The following is a 21,451-nucleotide window of genomic DNA, read 5'->3' as shown; positions in this document are numbered from 1 at the left end:
AGAACATAAGAACATAAGAACTAGGAGCAGGAGTAGGCCATCTGGCCCCTCGAGCCTGCTCCACCATTCAATGAGATCACGGCTGATCTTTTGTGGACTCAGTTCCACTTTCCGGCCCGAACATCATAACCCTTAATCCCTTTATTCTTTAAAAAACTATCTATCTTTATCTTAAAAACAGTTCATGAAGGAGCCTCGACTGCTTCACTGGGCAAGGAATTCCATAGATTCACAACCCTTTGGGTGAAGAAGTTCCTCGTAAAATTCAGTCCTAAATCTACTTCCCCTTATTTTGAGGCTGTGCCCCTAGTTCTGCTTTCACCCGCCAGTGCAAACAACCTGCCCGCATCTATCCTATCTATTCCCTTCATAATCTTATATGTTTCTATAAGATCCCCCCTCATCCTTCTAAATTCCAACAAGTACAGTCCCAGTCTACTCAACCTCTCCTCGTAATCCAACCCCCTTCAGCTCTGGGATTAACCTAGTGAATCTCCTCTGCACACCCTCCAGTGCCAGTACGTCCTTTCTCAAGTAAGGAGACCAAAACTGAACACAATACTCCAGGTGTGGCCTCACTAACACCGTATACAACTGCAGCATAACCTCCCTAGTCTTAAACTCCATCCCTCTAGCAATGAAGGACAAAATGCCATTTGCCTTCTTAATCACCTGTTGCACCTGTAAACCAACTTTTTGCGACTCATGCACTAGCACACCCAGGTCTCTCTGCACAGCAGCATGTTTTAATATTTTATCATTTAAATAATAATCCCTTTTGCTGTTATTCCTACCAAAATGGATAATCTCACATTTGTCAACATTGTATTCCATCTGCCAGACCCTAGCCCATTCACTTAGCCTATCCAAATCCCTCTGCAGACTTCCAGCATCCTCTGCACTTTTTGCTTTACCACTTATCTGAGTGTCGTCTGCAAACTTGGACACATTGCCCTTGGTCCCCAACTCCAAATCATCTATGTAATTGTGAACAGTTGTGGGCCCAACACTGATCCCTAGGGACACCACTAGCTACTGATTGCCAACCAGAGAAACACCCATTAATCCCCCTCTTTGCTTTCTATTAATTAACCAATCCTCTATCCATGCTACTACTTTCCCCTTAATGCCATGCATCTTTATCTTATGCAGTAACCTTTTGTGTGGCACCTTGTCAAAGGCTTTCTGGAAATCCAGATATACCACATCCATTGGCTCCCCGTTATCTACCGCACTGTTAATGTCCTCAAAAAATTCCACTAAATTAGTGAGGCAAGCCCTGCCCTTTATGAACCCATGCTGCGTCTGCCCAATGGGACAATTTCCACCTGATGCCTCGCTATTTCTTCCTTGATGATAGATTCCAGCATCTTCCCGACTACCGAAGTTAAGCTCACTGGCCTATAATTACCCGCTTTCTGCCTAACTCCTTTTTTAAACAGTGGTGTCATGTTTGCTAATTTCCAATCCGCCGGGACCACCCCAGAGTCTAGTGAAGTTTGGTAAATTATCACTAGTGCATTTGCAATTTCCCTCGCCATCTCTTTTAGCACTCTGGGATGCATTCCATCAGGTCCAGGAGACTTGTCTACCTTTAGACCCATTAGCTTGCCCATCACTACTTCCTTGGTGATAACAATCCTCTCAAGGTTCTCACCTGTCATAGCCTCATTTTCATCAGTCACTGGCATGCTATTTGCGTCTTCCACTGTGAAGACCGACCCAAAAAACCTGTTCAGTTCCTCATCTCCCATTATTAAATCTCCCTTCTCATCCTCTAAAGGACCAATATTTACCTTAGCCACTCTTTTCTGTTTTATATATTTGTAGAAACATTTACTATCTGTTTTTATATTCTGAGCAAGTTTACTCTCATAATCTATCTTACTCTTCTTTATAGCTTTTTTAATAGCTTTCTGTTGCCCCCTAAAGATTTCCCAGTCCTCTAGTCTCCCACTGATCTTTGCTACTTTGTATGTTTTTTCCTTCAATTTGATACTCTCCCTTATTTCCTTAGATATCCACGGTCGATTTCCCCTCTTTTTACCGTCCTTCCTTTTTGTTGGTATAAACCTTTGCTGAGCACTGTGAAAAATCACTTGGAAGGTTCTCCACTGGTCCTCAACTGTTTCACTATAAAGTCTTTGCTCCCAGTCTACCTTAGCTAGTTCTTCTCTCATCCCATTGTAATCTCCTTCGTTTAAGCACAAAACACTAGTGCTTGGTTTTACCTTCTCACCCTCCATATGTCCTATACTATAACGTGAATCCACTTCTGAAGTTATTCATTGGCTGTAAAGCACTTTGGGATGTTCCAGGGTCATGAAAGGAGCTATAAAAATTAAAATCTTTCTTTCTATAATCAAGGCACCATTTATAGAGCCATGTTCCAGGCATACAGATAACCATAACTTGAAACACCAAAACAATATTAAGTGCATACCTCCCATTTAATATTTCATTCTCAATGCTCATGTTTTCACAGGATACCTTCATGACAGAACAAGCTCAGTTACATCTCTACACAGATTGTGAACAAATGAAGAGGCACCTTTAAAGAGTTAAGCACTTTCCATATCTTGACCAAACAAAGACAGAAATTAGAGCAATATGGGAATGGGATGAGGCCATTCAGCCCCTTGAGCCTGCTATGCCTTTCAATAGGATCATGGCTGATCCGGACCTCAGTTCTATACCTCTCGATACTGTTATCTAACTACAATTTATCAAACTAAATCCTGATTGTCCCAATTGACTCCATCTTCAGCCTTAAGGAGAAAATTCCAGATTTCCGCAATCCTTTGTGCAAGACCCTGCTTCCTGGTCCTACCGCTGAAGAGTCTATTTCTAATTGTAAAATTGCCCTCCCTTGTTCTCACCTTTCCCCATCCGAGAAGTAGCTTCGCGCTACGACAGTATTAAAGCTTTTTAACATTTGAAAATATACACCGTCTCATAGAAGGGTGAATAAATGGAGCATTAAGTAATTAGCAAAGGATTTGTCTATCTGACAGAGGAGTCGAGGAGGTGCAGCCTTCTCAAGTACCTTGTTTGTATCTGAACTTTTTATATATGGTTCAGCACACTGAGCAATCCCTCCTTGCAACACTTTCTCCACTCGCGCAACCAGAAAGATATCTGGATGAGGGGCAGTCACTGAAAAGATCCCCTGCAACAAAAAAAAAAGCACATACACATTTAAAAACATTAGGACCAAAGTGATGACAACTGCTCACTGAGTGCAATGGGAGTGCACCTCCACGATCTTCAACCAAGGGATTTATTTTGTAAAATCACACAGCATTGAAGGGGGCCATTTGCCCCATCATGTTTGAGCTGCCATTTTTGAAAGAGCTACCAATGAACCCCACTCCCTGCTCTTTCCCCTTCACCCTGCAAATAGTCCCCTTGAAAACCAAAGACAAGCATTATCGAAGGTGAAGAATAAAAGCAATTGGGAGAAATTAGGGGTGGTCAGCACTGTTGCCTCACAGCGCCAGACACCGGGTTCAATTCCGAACTCGGGTGACTGTCTCTGTGGAGTTTGCACTTTCTCCCCGTGTCTGCATGGGTTTCTTCCGGGTGCTCCGGTTTCCTCCCACAGTCCACCTGACCTTGAATGCGTGTCCCCTCGTAACTGACCCTTCAAGAGGAACAGCTGTTCCCTATCCACCCTGTCCATACCGCTCATAATCTTGTACACCCCGATCAGGTCACCCCTCAGTCTTCTCTCCTCCAAAAAAAACAACCCAAGCCTATCCAATCTCTCTTGATAAATTAAATGTTCCATCCCAGGCAGCATCCTGGTGAATCGCCTCTGCACCCCCCCCAGTGCAATCACATCCTTCCTATAATGTGGCGACCAGAATTACATGCAGTACTCCAGCTGTGGCCTCACCAAAGTTCTATACAGCTCCAACATGACCTTGCTGCCTTTGTAATTTATGCCTCGATCGATAAAGGCAAGTATTCTATAAAATATCCCTTTTTCACCACCCTATTAACCAGAGAGCCTTTATAACAGTCCAAAGTGGATATTAATTGATTCAGTGCCCACTCTCAATGTAACCTCATCTAGTACAGGCCAAGTCTGGTCCCGAGTGTCTTCCCTGGGCCTGAACATTCAGGAGAAAAATGTAAAATGCATCTTTAATGGTAAAAGAATTAAGGCTGTTGAGTTGAAAAGCTGACCATTATTTTGGGCAATAAACCTGATGCTGTCTCAGGAATCCTACCTGTTTTGGGTAGCGAAGAAATCTCTCAGCGACTCCTTTAAGACGACTGTCATTATCAGTGACAGAGTTTGCACTTGTTCCGTCATTTCCAGCTCCACCCTCGCAGCTTCCCAGTAACATCTGCCGGACAGCTTGAGGGTTCAGGTCCACGTGAAAATCTTCCGAGATCTTACAGTTAGCTTTTGTGTCAAACAGCCCAAGGGTCACAAAGAAAGGTTCAACCTGGTAATCAGACACAAGGTCACGGTGAAATCAGGAATGTGGCCTGTCAACAATGTAAGTTAATCTTTTTGATGGATTCTTTTAACTGTGGACTGTATTTGCATCCACACAGAATAATAGTGTCCCTATTTGAACATTACTGTACACAGTCTCTATTGTTCCAATGCACCTAGGATTATGTTGACTGCAATCCGCTAGTACCTACAAGACAGATCACCTGCAGGCTACTGTCCATTACTAACTGTTTTGTTTAAGCTATGCCAGCAAAGAAGTACTTGCATTTGTGGTGAATGTAAAATTACTGATAATTCACCAGTGCACTGTGTTATGTTATTAACTCTGTGGGCTCTACCTATGGGCCATTGTGTGGCTTCCCCCACAGGGGATATGTTGGGGCATGTACGGGCTCCGCCCATGGCTCCATCCCCTTTACAGGAAGTATAAGAGCTGCTGACCTGCGGGGCCGCCTTCAGTGTTGTACCGGTCACAGGCAGGCTCAGTTCTAAGCTGATTAAAACCACGGTTTACTTCTCCACGTGTCTTCGAGGGAATTGATGGTCGCATCAGCATTTTTTTGTTTTTTTAGAATAAATTTAGAGTATCCAATTCTCTTTTCCAATTAAGGGGCAGTTTAGCGTGGTCAATCCACCTAACCTGTACATCTTTTGGGTTGTGGGGGTGAGGCCCACGCAGACATGGGGAGAATGTGCAAATTCCACACGGACAGTGATCCAGGGCCAGGATCGCACCTGGGAACTAGGGCGCTGAGAGGCAGCGATGCTAACCACTGCGCCACCATGCTACCCACGAAATACTTGCGTTTATAACAATTTTAATAATCTCAGGACAACCCAAAAGTGCTTCACAGCCAATGAAGTACACTTAAAATGCAGTCACTGTTGCAGTGTAGAGATTGAGGTAACTATTTTGTGTACACGAAGCTATGTGATGGTGAGCAGGTAATCAACTCGGTAACGTTGTTTGAGGACTAAATATTGGCCAGGACACCAGGGAGAAGTTCCCTGTTCTGCTTTAAAGTAGTTTAATTGATCCCATGAAGAAGAAAAATAAAGTGTAATGCCTTTTCGGAAAGGCAGCACCACTGACAGTGCAGCACTGCCACTCTATACACTTGAACGTCGGTCAAGATTATGTGCTCAAAATTCTTGAGTGGGGACTTAAACCCTGGGTCCCACCCCTAGCGGCAGAGGTGGCCCGCCATTGACAAAAACGGAATCTTCCAGTCCCGCCACTGTCAATGAGGATTCCCATTGTTCGCTCCCTCCGTCCAGAAATCAAGATCCTGTCGGCGGGAATGGCCAGAAAACCCCACCCCTTGACCTCTTGACTCAGAGTCGAAAAGAGCTACCACTGAGGACTGGGTATGTCAACAGCATGGCAAAGACAATACCTTATACTTACCTTCAAGGTAGAAGAATAACGAAAATTCAAGAAAAAGTGGTTATGCCCAGGGCCTAGCGGGAACGATGAGCAGGATAAGTAAAGAAGTAGCGCTGGAGATTTATAGATTTAAAATTGACAAATCCCCTGGACCTGATGGGTTTTCATCGTAGGGCTTTAAAAGAGGTAGGCACAGAAGTAGTGGATTGGTTTTAATTTCCCAGAATTTCATTGATGTTAGAATAGTCTCCATGAATTGGAAGGTAACAAACATAATCCGAATATTGGACAAAGCAGCAGCGAATACAGGGAACTCTTGGCCGGTTAGTCTGTCATCAATGGTCAAGAAAATGCTAGATTCAAGGGTATATGGGCTGTGTTAACAGAACACTTAGAAATTCAGAATGAGAGTAGACAGAATCAACACAGATTTATGAAAGGGAAATGATGTTTAACAAACTTCTTGAGATTTTTTACATTGTAACCAGCAGGATAGGCTGCAGAGTGGGTGCAATGGATATGATGTAGCTGGACTTTAAAAAAAGAAAACACTCGATAAGGTGCCACATAAGAGGTATTTACACAAAATTAGGATTTATAGGATAGCTTCATTGATGCAACCTGGTCCCATAATTTAAATAAAAGTAAATTACGTAGAATGCTGGAATCTGAAACAAACACAGAAAATTCTGGACAATCTCAGCAGGTCTGACAGAATCTGTGGAGAGAAAAGGGAGCTAAAGTTTTGACTGGAGGACTCGTAGTCAAAGCTTTGACAAAGAGTCAGACAGACATGAAATGCTAGCTCCCTTTCGTCTCCACAGAGTCTTTCAGGCCTGCTGAGATTGTCCAATATTTTCTGATTTGTCTCATAATTTAATTCTTTTTACCCCGAGAAAGATGAGATGATTTACTCTATTGTTTTAACCTCCATCAGCAGCGATCAGTTGAAAGACACTTGAAACCAAGTGTGACTTAACATTTGTAGCATCAGCCAACGTAACTCCCCGACCAACTGCGGAACAATTTGCTGGCTCCAAATAATAATTGAGATTACAGAATTAGTGAGATAAAAATTGACAGTTCGTCTCAAAAACTGTGGCAATAACTGTGACTGCTCGGTTTTATAGTAATCCAGCTTTTGCATGTAGGCACAGTCATTCTTTAAATTCTTTAATGAATGTCACCAATACAGTGGACCTATTCTACTCAGGTTTAATTGTGGGAGTCTTGAAGTTGTTTTCCAACAAATGGCATTGGGTTTGAAAGTTTTGCATACACAGATTGACAATGGTTCAGACTTGATCCATCCAGTCACTGTAGAGCACCAGAATTTCTGGATTCTATTGTAAAATCAGACCAGAAGCAGAGAACATCTTGCTAACACTGTATGCAGGAATGTAAGAGCCAGGGTAGACCATTCAGCCCCTTGAAACTGTTCTACAATAATATTAGGTCATGCCTTTTTTATTTGTTCTTTGAGTGAAGGTAACCACATTCACCACCTGGGGTGATGGCTAGGATTCCATTGGGTGGGTAGTTACTGCTATGGCTGATCTGTCCCTCGAAGGTGCTGCCACAAATCAGACAGGATATTGCAGACAATTGAGCTTTGGATGTGTTGCTGGCTCAGGATTTCCTCCCCTTGCGTTTCCCCCCTGCCTTTGATCTGCGCTTGCTTTCGAAGGAGGCCCCATTGATCTTTATTTGGTTCTAGGCATGTTTAGTGATCCTGGGCAAGCTACCCCCAGGATTTGGAGTTGATATCAAAACTCCTAAGTGAAGCCTTCAGAGTGTCCTTTCAGCATTTCCTTTGATCGCCATGAAAGCACAGCCCAGATCTAGCTCTTCACAGAAGATTGGTGAGTGAGTGTCAGGCATTCTGGCCACATGACCAGCCCAACTCAGATATTTTCTTTAAATATAAATTTAGAGCACCCAATTCTTTTTTTCCAATTAAGGGGCAATTTAGTGTGGCCAGTTCACCTACACTGCACATCTTTGGATTGTGGGAGTGAGACCCACACAGACACGGGGAGAATGTGCAAACTCCACACGGACAGTGACTCGGAGCCAGGATCAAACCTGGGTCCTCGGCGCGTGAGGCAGCAGTGCTAACCACTGAGCCACCGTGCCGCCTGCTCAACTCAGTTGTGACTGTATCTCAATATGGTGTGAATACCCGACATGCCAGCTCGGGTGAGCTTCTCAGTGCCTGGTATTTTGTCCTGCCATCTGATCTCCAGAAGCCTAGGCCTCAACAAGTCACTAAAGATGTCCTGGTCATCCACTGAATTGGGATCTGTCTCCAGCCGTCTAGACCCGTCTTGCCACTGGACCAAGGTAAGTCAGGACGAGAGAGTGAGGTTGATGATGCACAACTCTCCTCCACTATAATCGAATTCACAAGTCATGCTCGTCATCCTTCAGTCATAATCAGCTGTACCTCATGTCCATTTTCCTGCCTTTGATCCATATCCCTCAATATCCTCGCTGAACAAAAATCTGTTGACCTCTGTCAGGAACATTTCAATTGTCCCATCATTTACAGTTTCTCAGTTCCAGATTTCAACATCTGATTTGAGGGGCTGGTTTAGCACACTGGGCTAAATAGCTGGCTTTTAAAGCAGACCAAGGCAGGCCAGCAGCACGGATCAATTCCTGTACCAGCCTCTCCGAACAGGCGGCGGAATGTGGCGACTAGGGGCTTTTCACAGTAACTTCATTGAAGCCTACTTGTGACAATAAGCGATTTTCATTTCATTTCATTTTTTCAACAATATTATCTTGTATGTATATAGCGCGCTTAAATCAACCCAAGACACCTCACGGGAGCATTACAACCCATACACTCACATCAAGCCACACAAAGAAATATTAGAACGGGTGGTCAAAGAGGTGGGTTTTATGTTGTGTCTTAAAGGAGTACCGAGAGGTAGGGAGGCGGGGTTTTAGTCAGGCTATTTGGGCCCAGGCAGCTGACAGCATGGCAACCAATGACCTCGCGATTGAAATCATAGATGCACAGGAGGACTGAATTGGAGGAGTGGAGATAAATCAGAGATTGTAGGGCTGATGGCAGGTACATAGGTAGGGAGGGGAAATCCCCATGGAGGGATGTGAAAATAAAGATGACAATCTTAAAATCGGGGCATTACTTAACTGAGAGCCAATGTCGGGCAGTGAAAATGAAGTGACCGTTGAACCAAACCCGGGGACCCAGGTGCGTGTTACGATGTGACGGCAGAATTGTGGATGAGCTCATGTTCATTGAGGGTGAAAGCAGAAAGCCGAGAAGGAGACTAAAGGAATAGTCAAGCTCAGAGGTAACAAATGCTACCAGATTCCCCTCCTGAATGGTTTGGATCTGATGTCCCTTTGTTCAGGATTCCTCCACCAGTGGAAATAGTTCCTCGCTGTCCTGTTTATTGAATCTTATCATAGAATAGAATCACAGAATCCCTGCAGTGCATAAGGAGGCCAATCAGCCCATTGAGTCTGCACCGACCCTTCGAAAGGGCATCCTGTCTAGGCTCAATCTCCAGACCTATCCTAGTAACCCCACACAACCTTTGGACACCATGGGGCAATTTAGTATGGCCAATCCACCGAACCTGCACATCTTTGGACTGTGGGAGGAAACCGGAGCGCCCGGAGGAAACCCATACAGACACGGGGAGAACGTGCAGACTCCACACAGTCACCCGAGGTCAGAATTGAACCCAGGTCACTGGCGCTGTGAGGCAGCAGTGCTAACCACTGTGCCAGCGTGCCACCCTGGAGTACTGGCCTCAGTTTTGATCTAGCTCTGAGAGAAGCTTTCGAAGTATGGAGGGATGAGGGTAAATAGCCACTGAGCTGATCCCTGCAGTTAAAAGGCTTACATTGTGGGGAGGCAATGGCGTGGTGGGAGTGTCACTGGACTAGCAATCCAGAGACCGGGGACCCAGGTTCGAATCCCATCAGGACAGATGGTGAAATTTGAATTTGATATAAATTCTGGAATTAAAATGATAATCTGGTTCGCTAATGTCCATTAGGGAAAGAAATCTGCTATCTTCACCTGGTCTGGCCTATATGTGACTCCAGATCCACAGCAATGTGGTTGACTCTATAAAAAAAAGCTACTCAGTTCAAGGACAATTAGGGATGGGCAATGAATGATGACCTTGCCTGCAATGACCACATTCCATGAAAGAATATTTAAAAAATAGAGAAGGATGACTTGGGGCTTTTCTTAGCTTTGAACAGAGGCAACAGAATGCAGTGATCACTTTCAGTCTCACTAGCAGTATAACGCAATCGGCAGTCAACTTAGGATCCATAACTGTCTTCGTCCGTCCATTCTACCATCATCAATTTGAAAGGGGGAATGATGAAGAGAACTAATTGAGATAAATAAGGTATTCCATGGCAGAGATGAGGCAAATCAGTCACACATCCTCAGGAAAAAAAAAATCAAAAGGCTCAGGTTAAAACTGGTGAACGACAATACAAGATGGCTGTCAGGAACCAAACTTGGAAAAGTCATTGTCAGATGACCTGACAGAAGGGAGCTAAGATGACACCCTTCACCTGTATTAAACTGGTTATCTTGTATAATGCTCTTCTTTTACTGTAGATGTAGCACGACAGGGCAAGCAGCCATACCGAGTGCTTCGATAATTCATGCAGGGTGGAGGGACAATTTTGACAGGCCAGGAGCACATTGTGATTATATTTCTGCAGCACTGCCAGACTGGGTATTTGCAGCAACAAAATCTCCACAGATCAAATCCACTAAAAATATCAATGGATGTAAATGAGAGTCAAATGTGTTAAACCCCATTCTATTTCAGTCTGGAAGTTTAAGGCGATAGTCACGGATTGAAATTCCATTATGAAAATCGCTTATTGTCACAAGTAGGCTTCAAATGAAGTTACTGTGAAAAGCCCCTAGTCGCCACATTCCGGCACCTGTTCGGGGAGGCTGTTACAGGAATTGAACCGTGCTGCTGGCCTACCTTGGTCTGCTTTCAAAGCCAGCGATTTAGCCCTGTGCTAAACAGCAAGGCCAGTGGAACTGCTACCTCACCAAACATGATATAAGGTTTGTTCTCTCCTCAATCATGATGAGCAGTTAGGGCATCAACTTTGGCTCTGTTACCAGCACTCTCACCCCAGAGTACAAAGATTGTGCATCCAGGGACTTCATGATATGAGATGATACTGAAGTGCAGTTTTGATAAAGTACTGATGTAATGTCCATTCCTTTGGACATTATATTAAGCTGAGGTCCTCCTTGGGTTAAAGATCTCAAAGCAATATTGGACATCTCAATGTCCTGGCCAACATTTGTCCCTGATGTTGATGATTCTGCTGGTACAAACTGATAATGGGATTGTTGCATGTATAAATAAAGGCATAGATTACAAAAGCAATTACATTGGGCTAAACCTTTATAACTCACCAATTGGGCCACTGCTGGGGTATCATGTTTAATTCTGGACACTTTAGGAAGAAAGTCAAGGGCTTTGAGAGAATGCAAAGGAGATTTACTAGAATCCTACCAGGAATGTTGAACTTCAGATATGTGGAGAGGCGAGGAAATCTACGATCAGGTAAAGAGGAGATTTTCCAAGATCATAAGCAGTTTGATTATGAGTAAATAAGGAGAACTAAAACTACTGCAACTAGCAGGCGGGTCAGTAGACAGAGAACACAGATTTCAGAACTAGAGGGGGTGTTAAGGATGTTTACTTTCAAAGGCAGCGAGTTGTGATGATTGGGAATGCACAGCCTGAAAGCAGTGAAAACAAATTCAATAGCATTCAAAAGGGAATTGGGTAGATGATACATTGCCTGGCCTATTGGAAAAGAGAAGGCAACTGAAGCTAATTTGATAGCTCTGTTAAAGAGTATGATGGGCTGAATGGCCTCTTAGTGTGCTGTAAGATTTTATAACCGTGAAAAGCAGATGACTGATTATCCGTCACATAGCTGTTAGTGGGATCTTGCTGTATGACTTGGCAGTCTTTTCATCTACATATCAAGTGTGGCAGCAGCTGAAACACAATCACCGACTGTGAGGCACATTGATGAGATAATAAGTTACTATTTGAAGGAAAGTTAGTTCTTCCATTTGTGCCCATTACTTAAATAAGAGTATTTTATATGACCACAAACTGCACTTCACTATCTACAAACCGAACTCTCAGATTTCTTGCATCGGATCCTGTGTTAAACTAAGTGTTATTGACTGAAATAGATGGACATAAACAAGGGTAGAAACTCTGAATACAACTTACATTTGTCAGTGTGCCATCTGCCTGCTCATTTACACAGCCTTGGAGAGCGAAAGTCAAGTTGTTGCATTTTACCATGAAGCGCTTGCCAAACTTCTCCTCAAATGGCCTCACATCTGGCTCGATGCCTGAAAAATCCAGCTTCTGAAATGAAAAACGCACAAAAAATAAGATAGCTGACATCTGCAGGGAGATACTCAATCATCAAGTTAGAATGTCCCACAGCTTACTCCTTTAAAAGCTTGGTGTCGGTGTAATCTACCTCTATCACGCTTGTTCTTTCACTTTCAAGGTAGTACATCTGATTGTCACGGCTTTTCCTACCCTAGTGTTCATACAGATGTTGGGTGTAATGTAACAGACATCTTTTCTTTCCCTTGTATTGACAGCATGACCTCTTGTTGCCATGTCTACATCAACTGACATGTTAACCAGTCCAAGCTGCTTACTCATCTCCAGTGCTCAGCAACAATCAACCAAAGAGCTGTTGAAAGAGGGATAGAGGGGCCATTTCAAACTCTGTGGTCATGCCATGAGGCATGAAGTAGCTCATTAAGCGATACATAGTTCTGGAATCACTAACCATTTATCCTTAGGATATATATGTATGGGCCGGAATTCTCCGGCTGTTCCTGCCAGCGGGATTTCCTTGTCCCGTCGACGGTGACCACCCCCCCGCCACCTTTCCCCCGGTGGCAGGAGGTGCAAACAACAGGAAACCTCATCGAAAGCAGTGGGACTAGAAGATCCCACCGCCGACCAATGATGGACCGCCACGAAACACACCGCGGAAGGGATTCCGGATTATTCCGTCCATGGTCTTATTTTGACTGTTAATTTGGGAATTATGGCTTGTTATGGAGCCTACATGCACTGGCTCCAATAACTGAAACAAAAATGGGGACCAAAAGGACTTGCATAATATTGATCAAATTCGAATAGCCGCTGCAAAACATATACAAGCCTCTGACCGAATAAAGGATTTTGGATTGTCTCAATAAATTATTTTTTCACGTGAAGAATCGATTTCATGCCTTTTATTTTTCAGCTTTTCCCAATCAGACCACATGTGGAAACTAGCTCATGGCACAAATGGACTCGAATGAAAAACACAAAAATAAATGAATTGAATTAACCCAATCTACAAAGGCATAATTCTCAAAAGCTTCCACATACGCAGGCTGTGGTTATAAAGGTGTGAGGCAGGACAGCACGATGGCGCAGTGGGATAGCACTGCGGCCTCACGGCGCCGAGGTCCCAGGTTCGATCCCGGCTCTGAGTCACTGTCCGTGTGGAGTTTGCACATTCTCCCCCTGTTTGCGTGGGTTTCGCCCCCACAACCCAAAAATGTGCAAGCTAGGTGGATTGGCCACGCTAAATTGCCCCCTAATTGGAAAATATGAATTGGGTACTCTAAATTAAAAAAAAATATGTAAAGTTGTGAGGCAGATCTATTGAAGTCCACTGATTTTGTTTTTGTGAAAAGTCACAGTAAAAATAAATGTTCAACCACCAGCAAGGAATCGAGATGCACAGCAAAGAAGCAACATTTATCAAAGCTACCATTCTAACAGATTTTCAGTGAAGAAATTGGAGAATTACAACGTCCTCACATATTAAATGCAAAGCTGCTCAGCGTATTATCCAGGCAATGTTTATAAGTCTCTTGGACCAGAGTGACTAACTTGATCTACTTGATCTAATCGTGACCACAAAAAAGAGCTGGGAAATACCAGATAAGCCATTATTACTTTCTCCCCTATGGGTGTGTTAAATTATGTAGGGTGCAACAATAAACACTGGAAAATTCTGTGTCATAATGATCAAACTATCTCTTATAAACACTGTCATTCAAAAAACCCAAGCAAACAAAAAAACCCATACAAGGTGGGCCAGTACACTTAAACCCCCACATTTTACATATTGGTAAACTGTGCCTAACTCTACCTGTGCCTCCGGATCCATCGCAAACAGTTTGCATCGGTCTTCACTTCTGTTGACTTTATTGAGGTAATCCGATTCTCGCGCATACTAAAAACAAAACAAGATACAAAATGTTACCCTGCTTGTTCATAACACAGTTCACCTCATTTCAAGTCCATTGCTTAAAGACTGCATTGGGAACAGTCAGCAATCCTTAATGAACAAACCTCAGACAAGGTTGAAACGAGAGAAAGTTTAATTCCGTCTACCGTCATACAAACTGACATTGCGTTTAAAGATGGAGGAATGTTGTCTTGGATGATCAGTCGACAGAGTCTCTGACATTCTATCAGTCCTAGGTTGGGTCTATTCGAACTAGCTTTTTTAAAGCTACGATATATTCTGCCCATCAGTCCCCAACTAAGTAAGCTTCATGTGTCAGCATCTTTAAAAGTATTTAACTCCTACACCCAAACTCTTCCAAGGGCCAATAACTGTGTAAGGGGTCAGTAATGATGTGACTTTATGGCTCCTCTCATTCACCCAAACACCCAGTGACTTTTGCTACAGCTATTATTTGTATGTTTTCTTTCCCTCCACCACTATCTTCAAACCGGCCAGTATGCCTTTCATTCTGCTGTTGTGAGCTCCAATTGGGAGTTATACCCGGATTGTCCCGAAAGTGCTTATTTTCCTGCAGAAGGCGACGAACCTGCTATGTGAACCCACCATTTTCTGATCCAGTTTCAGACTCTCATTTACACCAGTGTAAAATCTACAATGATTCAACGGGGACAGAGTTCAAATTTCACAGGCGCGCAATTTGGGCAGTGGTAGATTGGCAAGTTGCCATAAACCACGCCTATTATTACCCGAAATGAGAATCAGGTCACGTCGGCACAAACTATCTTCCCCTTAGAGATTTGCTTCCCTGGTTCCCTTCTCCATCCATTATCAGACCATTTCTGTGAGGAACAATGATCTGAGAATGGCGTTTAAAGCTGAAAACCTACCCTGACAATTCCAGGCAACATGAGGTGATAATTTGCCCAATGCATCCAATGGGAATCAGAGCACATTCCTAACGGAGCCAGGTAAAGAATTAAACGTGAGAATACCTTCATTAACTCAGGGTGCATGCTTTTCTCTAAACTCTCCATCATGCTTTCAGACTTCCCTTGGCTGAAGGAATCTTCATCTGGAATTCAAAACACAGGTTTTTAGGTAACCCAGATGCAACAAACTCCTGTGTTGAGCAAGAACACACTTGTCATTTGGATCGAACCTACCATGCCCTCAGGATGCTTCAGAAAACGTGACAGCCGTGAAGGGCAGTGACTATTGGGTATGTTTTTTAAAAAAAAACAATTTAGAGTACCCAATTCATTTTTTTCCCCAATATAGCGTGGCCAATCCACCTAGCTTGCACATCTTTTGGGGGCGAAACCCACGCAAACACGGGGAGAATGTGCAAACTCCACACGGACAGTGACCCAGATCCGGGATCGAACCTGGGACCACGGCACCGTGAGACCGCAGTGCTAATCCACTGTGCCACTGTGCTGCCCTCAACTATTTGGTAAGTTAATTGACATGACAAGATTCCACAAACAGCAAGGGCATAAAACAACAAATGATTTGTCTCAATGATACCAGCTGAGGGGAAAATGTTGACTATGATATCGGGAAGGTATCCTATATGCTCTTCCTCCTACAATGTAATGGAATCTAGCCAAGGGGGCATGTAGGGCTTCCGCTTAACATCACATCCAAAGGAAAATAGACGGAATCTTGTGTCTTTGCCTGAGGCCAGTTTGATGGTGGGGAGCCCTCTGACAGCCATCTCTTTCTGCTCTCCTCCAACCTCGAGGCCCCCCCTTCCCAGTGACCTAGGATCCGACGACAACCCTTAACTTCACACTGGCAGCAGTCACCTCCTCCCCATACAGCTTTTGGCCCTCGGCAGTTAGGCATCCACCCAGCCCCCGAGGGCCTTTAATCCCGAGGAGGGTCCACTGCTGACCTGTTAAGTGCCTGAGTGGAACAAAATGTGGCAAGCTTTTCCGGAAAGAGGAGGACAGGACCCCCACTGCCTCCACCAGATGTAACCCAACATCCAAAGTCCACAATGGGATTTGAACCCACAAACCCTTGGCAGAGAATTGGAAATACACAACTTAGGGGGAGGCCATTTCTGCTGCCTCTTTGAAAGGTCGGCAATGTTGAGAGAGACCTACGAAAATACAGGGAGAATGTGCAAATACCGCACGGACAGTGACGCAGAGCCGGGATCGAACCCGGGTCCTCGGCGCGGTGAGGTAACAGTACTAACCACTACGCAACCGTGCCACCCACACAGATGCTTTTTATCCAACCTTGTGAGTCCTCATCACCCCCCCATTTCCTTTTAATTTTTGAAATGCAATCAGATTTTGACAACTTTTTAAGTGCAACATTCCGATTCCAAATAGAACATAGAACATTACAGCGCAGTACAGGCCCTTCAGCCCTCGATGTTGCGCCGACCTGTGAAACACTCTGAAGCCCATATACATTATTCCCTTATCGTCCATATGTCTATCCAATGACCATTTGAATGCGCGTAGTGTTGGCGAGTCCACTACTATTGTAGGCAGGGCATTTCACGTCCTTACTACTCTCTGAGTAAAGAACCTACCTCTGACATCTGTCTTATATCTATCTCCCCTCAATTTAAAGCTATGTCCCCTCGTGCGAGACATCACCATCCGAGGAAAAAGGCTCTCACTGTCCACCCTATCAAATCCTCTGATCATCTTGTATGCCTCAATTAAGTCACCCCTTAACCTTCTTCTCTCTAACGAAAACAGCCTCAAGTCCCTCAGCCTTTCCTCATAAGATCTTCCCTCCATACCAGGCAACATTCTGGTAAATCTCCTCTGCACCCTTTCCAATGCTTCAACATCCTTCCTCTAATACGGCGACCAGAACTGCACGCAATACTCCAAATGCGGCTGCACCAGAGATTTGTACAGCTGCAACATGATCTCATGGCTCCGAAACTCAATCCCTCCACCAATAAAAGCTAAAACACCGTACGCCTTCTTAACAACCCTCTCAACCTGGGTGGCAACTTTCAGGGATCTATGTACATGAACACCGAGATCTCTCTGCTCATCCACACTGCCAAGAATCTTACCATTAGGCCAGTACTCAGTCTTCCTGTTATTCCTTGCAAAATGAATCACCTCACACTTTTCTGCATTAAACTCCATTTGCCACCTCTCAGCCCAGCGCTGCAGCTTATCTATGTCCCTCTGTAACTTGTAACATCCTTCCGCACTGTCCACAACTCCACCGACTTTAGTGTCATCTGCAAATTTACTCACCCATCATTCTACGCCCTCCTCCAGATCATTTATAAAAATGACAAACAGCAGTGGCCCCAAAACAGATCCTTGTGGTACACCATTAGTAACTGGATTCCAGTCTGAACATTTCCCATCAACCACCACCCTTTGTCTTCTTCCAGCTAGCCAATTTCTGATAAAAACTGCTAAATCACCCTGAATCCCATGCCTCCGTATTTTCTGCAGTAGCCTACCGTGGGGAACCTTATCAAACGCTTTACTGAAATCCATATACACCACATCAACTGCTTTACCCTCATCCACCTGTTTGGTCACCTTCTCAAAGAATTCTATGAGGTTTGTGAGGCACGACCTACCCTTCACAAAACCGTGTTGACTATCTCTAATCAAATTATTCCTTTCCAGATGATTATACATCCTATCTCTGACAAACCGTTCCAAGATTTTGCCCACAACAGAAGTAAGGCTCACTGGTCTATAGTTACCAGGGTTGTCGCTACTCCCCTTCTTGAACAAGGGGACAACATTTGCTATCCTCCAGTCTTCTGGCACTATTCCTGTAGACCAAGCTGACTTAAAGATCAAAGCCAAAGGCTCAGCAATCTCCTCCCTAGCTTCCCAGAGAATCCTAGGATAAATCCCATCCGGCCCAGGGGACTTATCTATCTTCACACTTTCTAGAATTGCTAACACCTTCTCCTTATGAACCTCAAGCCCTTCTAGTCTAGTAGCCTGAATCTCAGTATTCTCCTCGACAACATTGTCCTTTTCCTGTGTGAATACTGATGAAAAATATTCATTTAGCACCTCTCCTACCTCCTCAGACTCCAAGCACAACTTCTGACTACTGTCCTTGACTGGCCCTACTCTTACCCTAGTCATTTGTTTATTCCTGACATATCTATAGAAAGCTTTAGGGCTATCCTTGATCCTACCTGCCAAAGACTTCTCATGTCCCCTCCTGGATCTTCTGAGCTCTCTCTTTAGGTCCTTCCTAGCTAACTTGTAACTCTCGAGCACCCTAACTGAACCTTCATGTCTCATCTTTACATAAGCCTCCTTCTTCCTCTTGACAAGTGTTTCGACTGCTTTAGTAAACCACGGTTCCCTTGCTCGACCACTTCCTCCCTGCCTGACAGGTACATACTTATCAAGGACACGCAGTAGCTGTTCCTTGAACAAGCTCCACATTTCCATTGTGCCCATCCCCTGCAGTTTTCCTCTCCATCCGATGCATCCATATCTTGCCTCATTGCATCATAATTGCCTTTTCCCCAGATATAACTTTGTCCTGCGGTATATACCTATCCCTTTCCATCACTAAAGTAAACATAATCGAATTGTGGTCACTATCACCAAAGTGCTCACCTACCTCCAAATCTAACACCTGTCCTGGTTCATTACCCAGTACCAAATCCAATATGGCCTCGCCTCTCGTTGGCCTATCTACATACTGTGTCAGGAAACCCTCCTGCACAATTTGGACAAAAACGGACCGATCGAAAGTACTCGAACTATAGCGTTTCCAGTCAATATTTGGAAAGTTAAAGTCCCCCATAACAACTACCCTGTTGCTTTCGCTCCTATCCAGAATCATCTTTGCAATCCTTTCCTCTACATCTCTGGAACTTTTCAGAGGCCTATAGAAAACCCCTAATGGGGTGACCTCTCCTTTCCTGTTTCTAACCTCAGCCCATACTACCTCAGTAGACACGTCCTCATCAAACGTCCTTTCTGCCACCGTAATACTATCCTTGACTAACAATGCTACTCCTCCCCCTCTTTTACCACCTTCCCTGAGCTTACTTAAATATCTAAACCCCTGCACCTGCAGCAACCATTCCTGTCCCTGCTATATCCATGTCTCCGAAATGGCCACAACATCAAAGTCCCAGGTACCAACCCATGCCGCAAGTTCACCCACCTTATCCAGATGCTCCTGGCATTGAAGACACACTTTAAACCACCTTCCTGCCTGCCGGTACACTCCTGCAACTTTGAAACCTTACTCATGACCTCACTACTCTCAACCTCCTGTATACTGGAGCTACAATTCAGGTTCCCAAGCCCCTGCTGAACTAGTTTAAACCCTCTCAAAGAGCATTAGCAAGTTTCCCCCCCAGGATATTGGTACCCCTCTGGTCCAGGTGTAGACCGTTCCGTTTGTAGAGGTCCCACTGACCCCAGAATGAGCCCCAATTATCCAGAAATCTGAAACCCTCCGTCCTGCAACATCCCTGTAGCCACGTGTTCAACTCCCCGCTCTCCCTATTCCTCATCTCGCTATCACGTGGCACGGGTAACAACGCAGAGATAATGACTCTGTTTGTCCTAGATCTAAGTTTCCACCCTAGCTCCCTGAATTCCTGCCTTACATCCCTATCCCTTTTCCTACCTATGTCGTTCGTACCTATGTGGACCGCGACTTGGGCTGCTCCCCCTCCCCCTTAAGGATCCCGAAAACACGATCCGAGACATCACGCACCCTGGCACCTGGGAGGCAACACACCAACCGCTAGTTTCTCTCGTTCCCACAGAATCTCCTATCTATCCCCCTAACTATGTAGTCTCCAATGACTAATGCTCTACTCCTCTCCCCCTTCCCTTCTGAGCAACAGGGACAGACTCTGTGCCAGAGACCTGTACCCCATGGCTTACCCCTGGTAAGCCCCCCCCCAACAGTATCCAAAGCGGTATACTTGTTACTAAGGGAAACGATCACAGGGGATCCCTGTCCTGACTGCTTCCTCCCAGCCCTTCTCACCGTCCCCCATCTGTCTTTATTCTTCGGAGTAACTACATCCCTGAAGCTTCTATCTATGACCACCTCTGCCTCTCGAATGATCCGAACTGCATCCAGCTCCAGCTCCAGTTCCCTAATGCGGTTTCTGAGGAGCTGGAGATGGGTGCACTTCCCACTGATGAAATCAGCAGGGGCACTGACGGCGTCCCTCACCTCAAACATTCTGCAGGAGGAACATTGCACTACCTTCCCTGCCATCCCCTCTGGATAAAAAAAAAGAAAAAGAAAGAAAGAGCTTCCCAGTTATTCACTCCCCTTCTCAGCAAGCACTCACTCAGCAACCTCTGCGCCCCGCGCGATAACACCAGAGGGAAAATAAAAGAAAAAATACTTACCAGTCACCAGCCAATCCCTTACCTGCAGGCTGTGACGTCACGGTTCAATTTCTTTCTACTTCTACCTGCCCTCGAGCCGTCTTCTTGATCACTTGACAACAGCTCCTCCACAAACCACCTTCAAGTTAGTGTGAGCACAATGGACGTATGCAAATTTCCCCCGCAACAGCCAATCAGCAGCTCCGCTCTACCGCCGTCTGCTGGATGCTTGTCTTCAGTTGAACAGCTAAGGTCTCTTGCTCAGATACACCTTCACGTTAGGGTGAGCACAACAGATGTATGCAAATCTCCCCGCAACAGCCAATCAGCAGCTCCGCTCTACTGCCCTCTGCTGGATGACCCGAAGCAAAAACATTTCTCGCCGTCTCCTCAAGATTCTTTGTCAATGATTTGAAATCTATGATCCCCGGCTGTTGGTCCAGTTGCCAGAATGAACTGTTTTCCTCTATCACCTCCAACAAAGCCTCACATTATCCGGAAACCCAATATAGCATGGGTTCGATTCAAACACCTTTTCGCCTTCGCTGTTCGAAGAGCGGACCGTTTTCTCACCTTCTCACCCCAACTGAAGTCCCTCGTCCTTGGTCACATCCAGGCAAATTTCCTCTGCAGCTTTCCTGAAATGTGGTGCGCGGTACAGTCCAAAATGTTCCAGCTGAGGTCAAACCAGTGATTAAAAAAATTCTAGGATGATCTCCTCGCTTGTATATTCGATTCGTTTCTTTATAAATCCAAGTAACCCATATGCATTTGTTTTTAGAAACAACCTCATCATCCCGTCCTAGTACTTTTGAGAATTTTTGAAAATGGATAATAAGGTTCTTTTTCTCATTCACTTTCCGAAGTCATCCCGTTTACAATACATCATCTTTCCATTATAATCCTCTCGATGCAATC

General features: G+C 44.6%; 1 protein-coding gene across 3 annotated transcripts in view; it reads right to left on the bottom strand.

Moving 5' to 3' along the window:
• Positions 1–21,451, bottom strand: part of dock11 (dedicator of cytokinesis 11) — a 386,085-nt gene that overhangs the window by 268,803 nt on the left and 95,831 nt on the right. For all 3 annotated transcript variants that reach the window (XM_072505033.1, XM_072505034.1, XM_072505035.1), the window contains exons 9-13: positions 15,185–15,264; positions 14,091–14,174; positions 12,146–12,286; positions 4,236–4,457; positions 3,047–3,169 (exon numbers count right to left, since the gene is read on the bottom strand). In XM_072505033.1, the coding sequence (XP_072361134.1) occupies positions 3,047–3,169; positions 4,236–4,457; positions 12,146–12,286; positions 14,091–14,174; positions 15,185–15,264 (650 nt within the window). The remainder of the gene's footprint in view (positions 1–3,046; positions 3,170–4,235; positions 4,458–12,145; positions 12,287–14,090; positions 14,175–15,184; positions 15,265–21,451) is intronic.

This window comes from Scyliorhinus torazame, chromosome 5 (genome assembly GCF_047496885.1).
Source record: "Scyliorhinus torazame isolate Kashiwa2021f chromosome 5, sScyTor2.1, whole genome shotgun sequence".
Lineage (NCBI taxonomy): Eukaryota > Metazoa > Chordata > Chondrichthyes > Carcharhiniformes > Scyliorhinidae > Scyliorhinus > Scyliorhinus torazame.
This window is presented reverse-complemented; position numbering and strand designations above follow the sequence as displayed.